The sequence below is a fragment of the Diadema antillarum genome, unplaced genomic scaffold (genome assembly GCF_040938485.1).
Source record: "Diadema antillarum isolate AM-2024a unplaced genomic scaffold, OU_Dant_1.0 seq00001281_RagTag, whole genome shotgun sequence".
Classification (NCBI taxonomy): Eukaryota; Metazoa; Echinodermata; class Echinoidea; order Diadematoida; family Diadematidae; genus Diadema; species Diadema antillarum.
In genome coordinates this window covers 201,659-214,018 of record NW_027272061.1, presented here as the reverse complement: position 1 = coordinate 214,018, position 12,360 = coordinate 201,659, and the positions used below count along the sequence as shown (strand labels likewise).

Genomic DNA, 12,360 nt, shown 5'->3' with positions numbered 1-12,360 from the left:
GGGCTCAAATGTCGAGACCTATGATATATATATATATATATATATATATATATATATATATATATATATATATATATATATATATATAAATATATATATATATAATTATATACACTCAACCAAAAAAGTAAGTTTCCCCGTAGCATTTTTGGATATATCTCATAAAATATTTTACCGATTTTCATGATTCAAACGGGAATGGATAGGGAATTTTATCACTCATAACATGTATGGCATATCATTGCCACCAGATATCATTATTGGCGCGAAAAAATGCATGTTATGTCAAAATGCATGGACAAAAAAGTTGCACTTCAGGTGATGTGAAGCATATTATGTACATTTCCTACGCAAGTTAGCAAATTACCTTTTTAAATTGTTATGTAATTCTCAGGAATTTCTTCAGGTACAATGTGCTTCCCTATTAAACAGATGTTATGCACACTTTTTAAACAATAGGCCTTTTCAATATGAAAATGTTGGTCGAAGCCATGTGCTTTTTAATTCCAATTCGGGTTGATCACATTGATGTGCATATGCCATTTTGCATCATGCCGCGTCTGCAAATTTTTGAAAGAGGGAGAGCTACAGCTTTCCTTGAAGCTGGGGTTCCGGTTAAGGAGGTGGCCAGGAGACTAGGGGTTTCACCCAATGCCATAAGGAAACTTAGAATAAACCGTGCCTAAAAGTTCAGAATCATGAGTGATTGTTTGATTATTTGTGTAAAAGTCAATGCATATCACTAAAGTGCAACTTTTTTTTTTTTCATGCATTGTGACATAAAATGCATTTGTTTTTTCACACCAATAATGATATCTGGTGGCAATGATATGCCATTCATGTTATGAGTAATAAAATTCCCTATCCATTCCCGTTTGAATTATGAAAATCGGTAAAATACTTTTTGAGATATATCCAAAAATGCAAGGGGGAACTTACTTTTTTGGTTGAGTGTATGATGTATGCATATAAGTGGATGTCTGTACTTGCGTATGTAGGGCTACTTACACCTGTCTACATAATAATGTTATGTAACCTTGCAGAGGAAAACAAAGTAGAGAGAGAGAGAGAGAGAGAGAGAGAAAATGAGAGAACACGAGAGTACATTCTTTGCCAATATATCATTTTATAGTCACCAACAAAACGAAATAGAAAGAATTGTCCAATGCTAATCACAGGTGGCGCCCTTATTATACCTGTCCTGAGCGGTATAATCTACACATTTCGGCAGTGAGTTATTTACCTAGCCTTCAACGGATTGTGTTAAAACGATTCACGTGATTCAAGGTCTAGGAGAGATAGACTAATAAAAACCTCAATACACTTTGGACCTTAATAGCCTGCTCCAAAGCTATGATCACAGTCTGAGCAATGGTAACCGAAAGATGATTAGAATTCACCTTTGAGAGGTTTGTTACTGCTGCTCTTTTGCCCTATAGACTATCAAGCAATGTGCACCACACTATCGCCACTTCCATAAACTACTGAATACTCTACCTCAAAAACAATGGCAAGGAGACAATACGCCGCTGGTAAGTAAGGTGTTTGATTCTTGAAGTACATCAATTCTTACATATTATTCAAAGAAGGGTATTCAAAAGGCCCCATAGACTCTTCTGTAGTAAGTTCGATAAACCAGTATACGTCTTTTGAGAATGCTTAATTGTCTTCCTCATGGCAATGCATGAGATTCAATTCAAATAAAGTAGGAGATAAAAATAAAGGCACGAGATTATGCTCCGGTTCAATCTATGCACGGCAATGTAGGCACATGTCGAAATATCTGTGCCATACAATACTTATCAGTTTGGCGAAAATTGTTTGTACTGCATTCAAAAGATTTATGGATCACAGCTAATGTTTGACACGTCACCCTTCTAGATCAGAATCACTTTTTACATGACGCTTTGCCCTACTATAGTGAATATATAAAGTTAATTCAATCACCTCCAAGTGACAAGACATTTAGTCTTGTACATACCGTGATCGTGATTTGGCTAAGAATGTCACGTCAAATAAAGGCTACAGCTAACATGTTTGATAAACTGCTGTAAGATCGGGTCGCTTCTCATGAAATTATTTAAGTACGTATTTTTAATTCTGCCCGGAATTTCCCATCAAGGTGTGATGTAGGAAATAAATGTCCAAACGTGTACCAGTTTCAACCAGTGATTTCCCTCTTTTATAAAAAAAAAAAATACTATGCACACAGCACTGCAGGGGACGCTTCAAATTGAATTTTCTAACTAGTTGATATCACGTTAAGCATCATTCAAACAAAGGACATAGTATGATTTTGGTTTTAACGGGCCCAATTGCTGCAGTGGGGTGTAATGACAAACGTCGTGGAGTCATTCATTTATTATGGTAGTGTATCAAAAAGTATTTAGAATAGTAAAAATGTAAATGAATGACATGAATAGTACCAAGAGATAATTATTGTAGGTAGTTCAAGATGCACCTATATATCCACATGTCAATTATCGTCTAGAGAAATAAACTTGAAGACGCCTGTAACGGGAGGCTATAAATCACCCGGTCTGCAAGTTTGATGGAGTAACGATTGTTGCTCTTGTACTTTGGCTTCCAGCGTAATTGATACAAAGACAATGATTCTAATAAACTTCCTGACTTTGGATGCACTATGGCCCTTGGACTGTTGGAGTCGCTAATCTCGACCAGTCCATGTATTCATTTGCAGTAATATCCTCTTTTAGAGGTAAAGGTCAGGAAATAGCAACATGAGCAATGCCAAGAGCAGACAATGGTCAGCGTACATAAGGTCAACTATACCCCCTCCCTTCAACCCCCCCCCCCCAAGACATGAATATATCTAGACATTTTATCCTATAGGCAGAAGGATATGGGTTAGTGCTTCTCTCTCTCATCCTCGTAACCTCTTCACCTGTCGTTTTACCTCTGTGGTGTGTTTTTTTTGATAAAACCTCGAAATACCTTTTTATATTTCCAAGAACCATGTCGAGTATGAATCATAGTCGCGTTCAGATTGGCAAAAAAAGAAAGAAAGAAGCGAAGTCTTCGCGATAGTCCGTTCACACTGGCAGTAAAACTTCTCTCTATCTTTTGTCAATGTGACCTCGGCTATTTGCACTTTTGAGACCAGTCTAGGTGCTTTACAGATTGTTCCAAATTTCTTATGCTTTGAAATAATTATGCCCTCCCCCCTCAATTAACTGTACCCTGTTTTAGATCGACTTACATGACTTACGACTTGAGTCTGTCATATCAGTAATCACACTCAGATTTCTTTGTGGCAGTATTTAACTATTACAGGAACAGTCGTTTGTTACTGCATTAGCAAGACATCATAACCCCGTTCCACTCAAACATCACATTACTGCGGCCAAGACAAAATTCAAAATGCGATCGATTTTAATTCCTGAGTAGTTATATAAATAGTGAAGATCTGGGCCCTTGTGCATAAAACCCTTACCGCTGGACTTACCGCTCCCTTCTAGCGGTAAGTCTTCAAATTAGCGGTAAATTTTATAATCCTTGATGATGATTGGCTGTGACGCCTAATTTTGACGGTAATTACCATTGAAATTCAGCGGTAAGTTTTATGCAAAGGGCCACTGCTGTTTGAATAAAAATCTGAAATAGGCGTACATTGTTTCTTTGCACTAATTTGTTATAGGTGATGTCGAGCATTGACAGGTGATTTCAGTTTGTTTGTTTTTCTTGTGTGTTTTTTTTTTTGCTTGCTTTTTAAGAATAATTGGATCTTCTACTCGCTCTTCCTAAGTATTATCTTGTGTTATGTTGTGTTTGATATATACGTATACCCAAACATTCAATTCTGTGTTTACCCTCTTTCGATACCAGGAATCCTGACTTTATGTATGGTGAACCTCTTGATTCAGCACGCCAGCACAGTAAGAATCTATATTTCTTTACTCTAGACTGTGGGGAGAACAGAGAAATTATCACAAAAATGTCATTATTTTACTCTTTCAGTAGTTTTAATTTGCTTAACTTAATTAAGAGTTGACGAGAGAGGTTTGATTACTTACACATCTGGATAGAATATTTCCGGACTAAAGGTTCTTCCTGATTTGTATTTTCTATATACTTGCGTCATTAGATTACCAAAAAAAAAAATACAACGTAAAGGAATGTGGAAAGACTCTGATGAAGAGGCTCCTTAAATAGCATTATTCCGCTTAGCATAAATTACTTTAAAAAATCAAATTCTTATTCAGTTTCGTCAATAAAATAATTTATATTGTCTCCACTTGCTCGTACTCATCTTGAACACGCATTTTTCAAGATGCAGAGTGTAATTGACATTTTCTTCGCAATTCACATTATTCAGCAAATCATCATATAATGTCTACCTTATGTTTATGATCTTGAGTCACTCATACACCAATTTTGTCTGTTATTGTTTTGATTGGCATGCAGCACGTTCCCAGTCCCAGTGATTTCCAATGGCGGGTGAAACATGATGGCAGTCTTTGTATGATCATGGGCTTCAACGCTACCATCGAGTTCGACGAAGCCACCTTACCGGTCAGCACACCCCTTAACCGTACCTACGCTGACTTCAGCCGAATAGGACCGAAAGAAACGCTAAAGCAAAAACAGAAACCCCTCTCCCCCAGTCCATTTCTCCCAATTCTTTCCATTATATTGTTTTACACAGTGACTTGTAGAATGGATTCATTCTAATCGTGGTGTGATTTGCCCTCACTGCCTCCAAACACCGCCACATCGTTTTTCACTTGAGAAATAGGACGAAATGCTATCCATTCTTAGTATCGGGGGATTATTGATGACGTCATCCTATACAGTGTGACAGCAAGATTATCTGTGTCGACTAGTGCACACAAAAACTCCAAAAAGTAAACAGACATAAAGTTTATTTCTTTGCGATTTTTTCTTGGTTACGAAGTGACTCACTAACTAGTCGTTGAACAATGTTTAAAAAAAAGGTACCAGATGTTATTTCATATGAGTTGATAGGAGTGCAATTATATTCATCTGTAGCTCAACACTGCGGAGCATCGGGAAAGTTTGAAGATATTGCACTGGTTGCCAAGAAATGCATGTTAACTACTGCATAATCGTGTAAAACTGCCTCAATAGAAAACATTAAGTAGTGTAGGTTGACTGTCTTATCGTGTGGACATTACTGCCACCTGTAGAGAAATGACCCAAAAATAATGAAATGAATTTCATAAGATAGAAGTCTAGAAGGCAGATAACAACTCTCAATTTTAATTCAAAATCATTCTGAGTTTCTAGATGAATTACTCGATAGGAAAACCACTGCAATGAGAAAAAGCCAGATTCTTTATGATAACGATTCACGATTCTTTGAAATAATTGTTACAGTATATTGATTGCTTAATCAATATTGTTAAAATGAGCATCTCTTTGTATCCACTTTTGTAAGAATAAACGTTATCATTCTTTTTCACTAAAATGCGGGCACATTGGTGTGTATACAATAATCATGATTGAAACTGAAGAAATATAAGGGAATACACGTTTCGACGGGTGCGCGTAACGAGTTAGACACCTACGAGTTCTACAACTCACGAGTCAAACAACCCACGAATCACACAGCCCACGAGTCATAGTCCATGAGTCATTCAAGCCTAAACCTCTAAGTGAGCAAGGTCCATGAGCTCGCCGTCAAATAAAATATACCCACGAGCTATACGGTCCACCAGCTCGACACTATGAAAAAAGGCCCACGAGACTGACATTTACATCACAGGGCTTTGTATTTAGTGTCGGTCTCGTGGGCCTTTTTTAACTTTGTGTAGAGCTTGTGTAGTAGAGCTCTAAGGCGTCATTTGCCTAGTGTCAAGCTCGTGAGCCTTTTTGTCTGGTGTCGAGATCATCGAGATCTCGTGGACCTATGGGCCTTTTATTTTCATTGTCGAACTTGTGGGCTCTATGACTCGTGGACTGTATAACCCATGGGCCTTTTTTTCATGGTCGAGCTCGTGGGCTGTATGACCCGGATTGTACTTGCTATTAAGATATGCGTAGAACATAAATTCTGTTGAAACTAATCAAACATCTAATCGTTACCATCACCAGCAAATTGTTATGTATGAAATAAATTTTAGCTTTGACTCAATGTTCTTCCACTCAAGGAGACAAACTTTTATTTCTAATATTTCATCTTATCTGAAATAAAATCAACCAGTCAATCAACGTTGTACCAAAGTATCTCTTATTCTCATGTTCATAGCTAAGATCTGGACTCACATTGTCTGTTCCTGGTTGCAGTAGAAAAAAATGAAATATTTTACTACTTGTTACGTTAAAACAGCAACCAGTCTACATCCCAACCTCGGCAGACGCCAGCCCTTCGATGTGTGGCGATGACTTCTCGATCTTCATGCTACAATTCGACGTCGATGTGGATATCGAGGTCGAGATCGCCTTCATGTTCAACAAGACCGACACGGAGTGGATGATGACGATGTTAGAAGTGGAATTATACGATGACACGAGTCGTAAAGGTTTGCAGTTTTGACATGACACAGGGGAAATCATTCAGAAGAACGAACAAATTTATAGTGATTAAAAAAATAACATAATGAAGAGTGACAAACACAAGTGACTGACACAAAGAGACATATGCACTTACATGACAAAAGATAAGTATTGTGCTAAAATAGATTTATGTGTTGTCAATGGTCGTGTTCTAATACGACTGTGTCCACGGTTAGAATCTGTATTAAAACCTTGTGAAAATATAACCGTCTTCTTTAAGCGCTGAAATAACCTTCAGTTTATGCGAACTTTATTTATCATATACGGAGTTGGCAATTGATTTAAGAATCCAAATGATATAATGAAAGGTCTTGCACAAAATGATTGAAAGTGTAACTCTACAAGACAAATGCATCGGAATCACAATTGCTTGAACTGAGATTAATTATAATTTGCTTCACAAAATGATGTCACTTTACGAGGTATGATTTAAGGACGTATGGACATTAGTTATTCCAGAGTAATCACTCACTATGTACCTCAATGAAATGGATAATCAGTGATATTAATGATGTCTTATGAGAAGGAGGAGAATTGAAGCGTAAGTAGCATAAAGAAGCATTGATTCTTAAATATTTAACGTATGGGCTAGATTTTTCTTTTGTAATAATGATTTGCATGGGTCACTTAGAACATTTATATATAATTCAGCAGCAGGAATATGCTTCTACCTTTGTTATTGATGAATTAGTGCAAAAGAAAAGAGAGTGATATCAAAGTAAAGCGAGATTCGACTTCTTTTGTCAGTCCTTTCTTTCAATAAGAGTGAAATCCTACAAGAGGAGTTCACCGCAGCTCTGGGCTACTATCTGGAGTGTGAGAGTGAACTACGTGTCGACAGCACGCCCGTCACGTTCGACTTCATCGAGGTCATGCAGCCGTTCGCCGTCGGCGGTGATGAGGGAATCGGTATGTCAGACAGCTAAATTACTACTTAACTAACATTGAGTAGTCTTCGATATTGACGTATAGAAGTTATAAAAATGTGCGTCACCAGCGTATAATAAAGTTGATGAAATCTCTTACAAAATGCAACAAAAATGAGCATTGATTATAGGCTGAAGGAGTGGTATAGTTTTGCTTGAGACCTGGCTTCAGGTTGTGTGGGGTTTTTTTGCGAGATAATGAGAAACCTCTTACAAAGTATGAAAAAGTATTTGATTCCAAGAGGAATTCAACGTTTATTTGGTGATAATTGTTTTGAAAAGGATGAAATATCCAAAACAAAGTGATACTAATAAAAGGTGGAATGCACCTTTATTTCTAAGGATCACTTTGTTTTACTTTGTTTTTGGATATTTTAGCCATTTCAAAACTGATTTTCAAGCTTGAAATTCTTAAAATGGTATGCTCTGTAACATTTCATACGTGGATTCTTAGTTTCTCGCAAAAAGTTAATGTTTTAAATGCTCAATCCTCTTTTCCAGCAATATACCACCCCTTTAACTTGATGAATCATTTTCTGCTCATCGGGATGTCTTAGTTCACTATATGATACCAAACACCTCATTTTCCTCATCTAAGTCTGGATCAAAATGTCTTTATGGTTGAGTCCCGTCTGATATCAAACAATATTAGGATATTAGACGTTGTTCGTACATGAATCACACAGTATGATATCACAGAATGTCTGTATCAATAGCACAATGACCCATCGTCACCAGGTGTGAATTCATGACTCCCGTTTGCCATTATTTCTTTCTCAAATATGCACTTGGATTGAGTATCAGTTCATACAGTGTGGTGCACGGTGGAGATAACTTTAACATCATGACATGATATTGCTAGTTGATTAGATTTACTAGGTGTTACCAAAAAACATTTCCCACTTTTGATCCTTAATATAGTTCTAAAACGATACATAAAGCTACGGTCACAAAGGTTCGTACGAACGATGCGTTCGTACGAATGTCGCTGTTCGTACGAATTCTGGAGTTCGTAAAGATTCGTAGATGGGGCACAGATTCTTACGGCCTTCTCGCGAATTTCGTACGAACGCTGTTTAATTCGCAAGAACAACTGAAGACCTTTTAGAGAAACGAAATGATTTTCAGCTATACAACGGCCCTGGTATTCGTACGTTTTTCGTTTTTCGAAGAATGCCTTGAGTTATTCTTTCGTCAGACTTACGGCCATCTTACGATTTCTTTTTGTCGTAAGATGGTCGTACGTGCAACTCAAGGCGTTCCAAGTCATTCGCAAGAAGATTTTACGATTTATTTTTTTGTTTGTATATTTCATCGGGTTGTTAAAAAGACGCTGCCGTGTCCTGTCCAAAATTCTGTAACAGTTGAAAGTTTTATACTTCAAGATGGCAGCATTGCCAAGGAGACTATATCTCCCTCCTTTCTTTTCTTCCCCTTCCCCCTTTTCCCTTTGATTACCTTCCGTTTTGGCCCCATATTTAACAGAGATGCTTTCTGGTCGAACTTTATACCCCATAAAACTCAACAGTTGCACAAATTGTGTACCTACGCCTTACGAGTTCCTTACGAACGTCTTACAAACTCGAAGAGTTATTCGTAAGAACGCCATACGAATCTCCGTTCATAAGGCATTCTTACGGAAAGACGTAGAGCCCTCTATGAACGACTTAAGGTGTTTTTGCAATCATCGTAATAATTTAAGGCTTCTAGAATTGTCTCTCGACCCGACAAAATCTTGCGTAGTTCTTACGATGTTCGTGTGACGTTCGTACGACCGCCTTACGAAGAGAGGGTTTCGTACGAAGCTAAAAAAATCTTGGATAAGACCATCGACCAGGCTATGAACTTACGAACGGTCTACGAACGGTCTACGAACGCTGGTTTCGTACCGCTTTCTTAGGAAGATCTTACGAAATTGTCTAAAAATCGTTCGTACGTCGTTCGTAGCAGTTCTTAATGGTATTTGTGACCGAGCCATTAGATAACACTGTCATTGATGTGAGCAAGAGTTGAATAGTGTACAATTTAGTTGAAGGTGATTTGAATATGAGAGCATGAATTAGTTTCGTTAAACCCATGATCAATTCCGAAGTTAAGTTCCAGATCTTGGTCAAATTTGAACCCTCTGTACAAAACTGGACTTTACACGAGGACCAATGTGCTTACAATAACCCTGATCAATAGACATGAATACCACGAATATCATTTTTTTTCGGAGCTCTGCTGACTAAGCTTCTGGTCTCTTGCTCCAAGGCACATGAATGTTTTATTAATATATAATTCATGATGGATTGCCCTGGGCACTGCTAGTCTGAGTTCATGATAAAGGGTAAAATGCATGCACACGAAAAAAAAAAATAAGCGCATGTTTTCATGTGCTTGCATACACTACATTTCAGGATGAATAAAGACTAGCTGTTATGGTGGAATTTCTCATGAATATGTAATAGAGCACTTAAACCTTGGCCATTGTTGAGGACCATTGTCAGGGTGTTAACCAACCACTCCCAAATGTCTCCCATACACACCAATTGCCCCTTGTGCAAAATTAAAGTTTTGTACAATAAAGCAAAATCTGAAACCTAACTTGAAAATAAATCTTGAATTTAATGAAACTGATCTATGCTTTCATTTTTAAATTACCTCCAACAAAATCATACACTATTCAGCTATTGCTCGTATCAATATCAGTGATATCTGATATATAGTTTTTCTACTATCAAGGATCAAAAGTGGGAAATGTTTTTTGTAACACCTATTATATTCTTCTTTTCTCTCTCAAACAAAGGGCCACTAAAATTCTGTGGCATTCGATTAATTAAAATTACAAAATATTTCTAGCATGAATAATAACAGAGACCTTTTTACAACTATAATTTGCCACAAATGGTAATATTCTTCTTCCAAAGCACTTAAAGTCGAATTCCGATATTCACTCCTCAGAGTATATCTGCCTTGCTGATAGGCCATCGAGCACCCCGAGACTTGGCCTCATTGTCATCTGTGTGATAGCCGTCATGCTGCTGGCTGTGGGGTCCTGCTACGTCTACAACCGAATGATCAACAGGCGATCAATACGATACCGACGCTCGCTCCACTACGTCAATTGAAGTCTTTGCAACAATATACCTCCACTGGAAGAAAATATATCCATCAAACGATTGTGCCTGGAGAAAGAGAATTCCACAGCTCTCTCACCGAAAAGGGAGAACTTTGAGATCGCGAGAAGACAAGTAAACTCGCATCTTATCTTTTGAAAGATTTGAGGGACTTCCATCATCAAGAGCAGCTTTACAGATAGAAAGTTTAGTTCAGTTCATTTTTCTTCTTTTTCTTATTTCCCAATGATAACCATGAATATTATAACCGTCAAAATAATAGTGTATTTCATTTCACATGATATACAGAAAACATGCTGTTTAATTAAAGACTGGAAAGTTTGTGAATTATCCAGTGGAAATACACAGTACTCTCCTATTACTGTAAAGTTGTAAACAGAAGAATTAGTTCAGTATGCTAGAAGTGTATGTGTGTGTGTGTTTCCTCGAAATAACAAAATCATATGACTCCGAAGACAAAAGTACATAATGTCCTATTTTGTGCACATGTTGATACACACATGTATAGGCCTAAGTAACAACCCACTAAATAAACCTTGAAACGTAAATGAAATTCATGACCTGAGAGACATTTTGGAACATGGTTGAGCATGAAATAAATTCTGCCTCTTCCAAAAATAAAATATTATTCATCATGTTAATATCTGTTTCTGTATTAATGTTTTTATCTACCTTGACATTTTCCAAACAGACAGTGTCCGAAGTTGACATTTTGTTGTTCAGCTGATACCATGAAGACCCTGTAAAAACCAAGAACTTGTGACACTTTAGTGGGAGAAAAGGCATTATCGACCTCTACTTCTATATAATGAAACAAAATTGGGAACTTCCAGGGGAAAATGCACTATAGAGGGCGCTTGCTTTTATCCAATCCACAAGTAGACGTAAGTCCGTATCTTCCAACTGAAGACAACAGTACTGTGGACTTTGGGTTAGACTCATTGAAACAACATTCGCCTCTATATCAATACTGTGCATACCTTCAGGCTACAAACTATGTAATTTTGATTGTCGAAAATCCTTGCCTTTTTGCAATCGTCGTCTGGACGTCATATTTTGTTGTCTGAATAGTGACATAATCAGGTCATGTCATATCATATTAAATCTATCATTCAGTATTTGGTAATCGATGTATTCAATTTTCTCTTATTCTTTTGTGTTTTCAGTACATCATTTGTTATGTCCCTCTTTACCAGATAAATGTTTGATTTTAATCACTGACTGGATGCAGCCATGGGGAATTGATTAGAAATCATTGTTGAGCAACGCCATAGACTCAATTTTAACGATATTCTGCATTCTACACAGGGTTATATATATGTATATATATATATATATATATATATATATATATATATATATTATAATGCAATTTATTATTGTCTCAAATCTAATTCGCTAACAGTCTAAGGTGTTATTTGACTCGAATGTCTATGAGGGATACAATAGTTTCATGCTTGTAAGCCATTCTAGATATTGCTCGTTGCTATGTCAAATTAAAGCAAAATACTACTAAGTAGAATATTTTGTAAAAATTGTATCTTGAGACGACAAAGATGAAGCAGTGGTAAACATAGCTGTCATTGATATTTTTATTGCTGACGTTTAAAGTAATAGCTAGGTATGTTTGTCTTTGTGATTTGTTTTTGGTAGAACCAAGAAGGTTTGAGAAATGGAGTAACAACAGTCTCATTCCCTTTGATCCCATGTTTCATGCCGCCACTCAGAAATATTTGAAGTATGTGCTAAACTGGAGCTGCCTCACAGATAGGAAGACA

General features: G+C 37.0%; 1 protein-coding gene across 1 annotated transcript; it reads left to right on the top strand.

Annotated features, from left to right (window-relative positions):
• Positions 1-1,364: 1,364 nt before the first annotated feature.
• Positions 1,365-10,573, top strand: LOC139745645 (uncharacterized). Its single transcript, XM_071656044.1, has 6 exons — positions 1,365-1,532; positions 3,847-3,896; positions 4,426-4,533; positions 6,311-6,503; positions 7,285-7,446; positions 10,407-10,573. Exons 1-6 carry the CDS (start codon positions 1,508-1,510, stop codon positions 10,571-10,573), a joined length of 705 nt encoding a protein of 234 aa, XP_071512145.1. The 5' UTR covers positions 1,365-1,507.
• The last annotated feature ends 1,787 nt before the right edge of the window (positions 10,574-12,360 follow it).

Excerpts from the sequence above, each read along its gene's own strand:
- LOC139745645 (XM_071656044.1), top strand. The coding sequence starts at position 1,508 with ATGGCAAGGAGACAATACGCCGCTG. Across the intron at positions 3,897-4,425 it reads TGATTCAGCACGCCAGCACA|CACGTTCCCAGTCCCAGTGA; the intron begins GTAAGAATCTAT and ends ATTGGCATGCAG. Across the intron at positions 7,447-10,406 it reads CGGCGGTGATGAGGGAATCG|AGTATATCTGCCTTGCTGAT; the intron begins GTATGTCAGACA and ends TTCACTCCTCAG.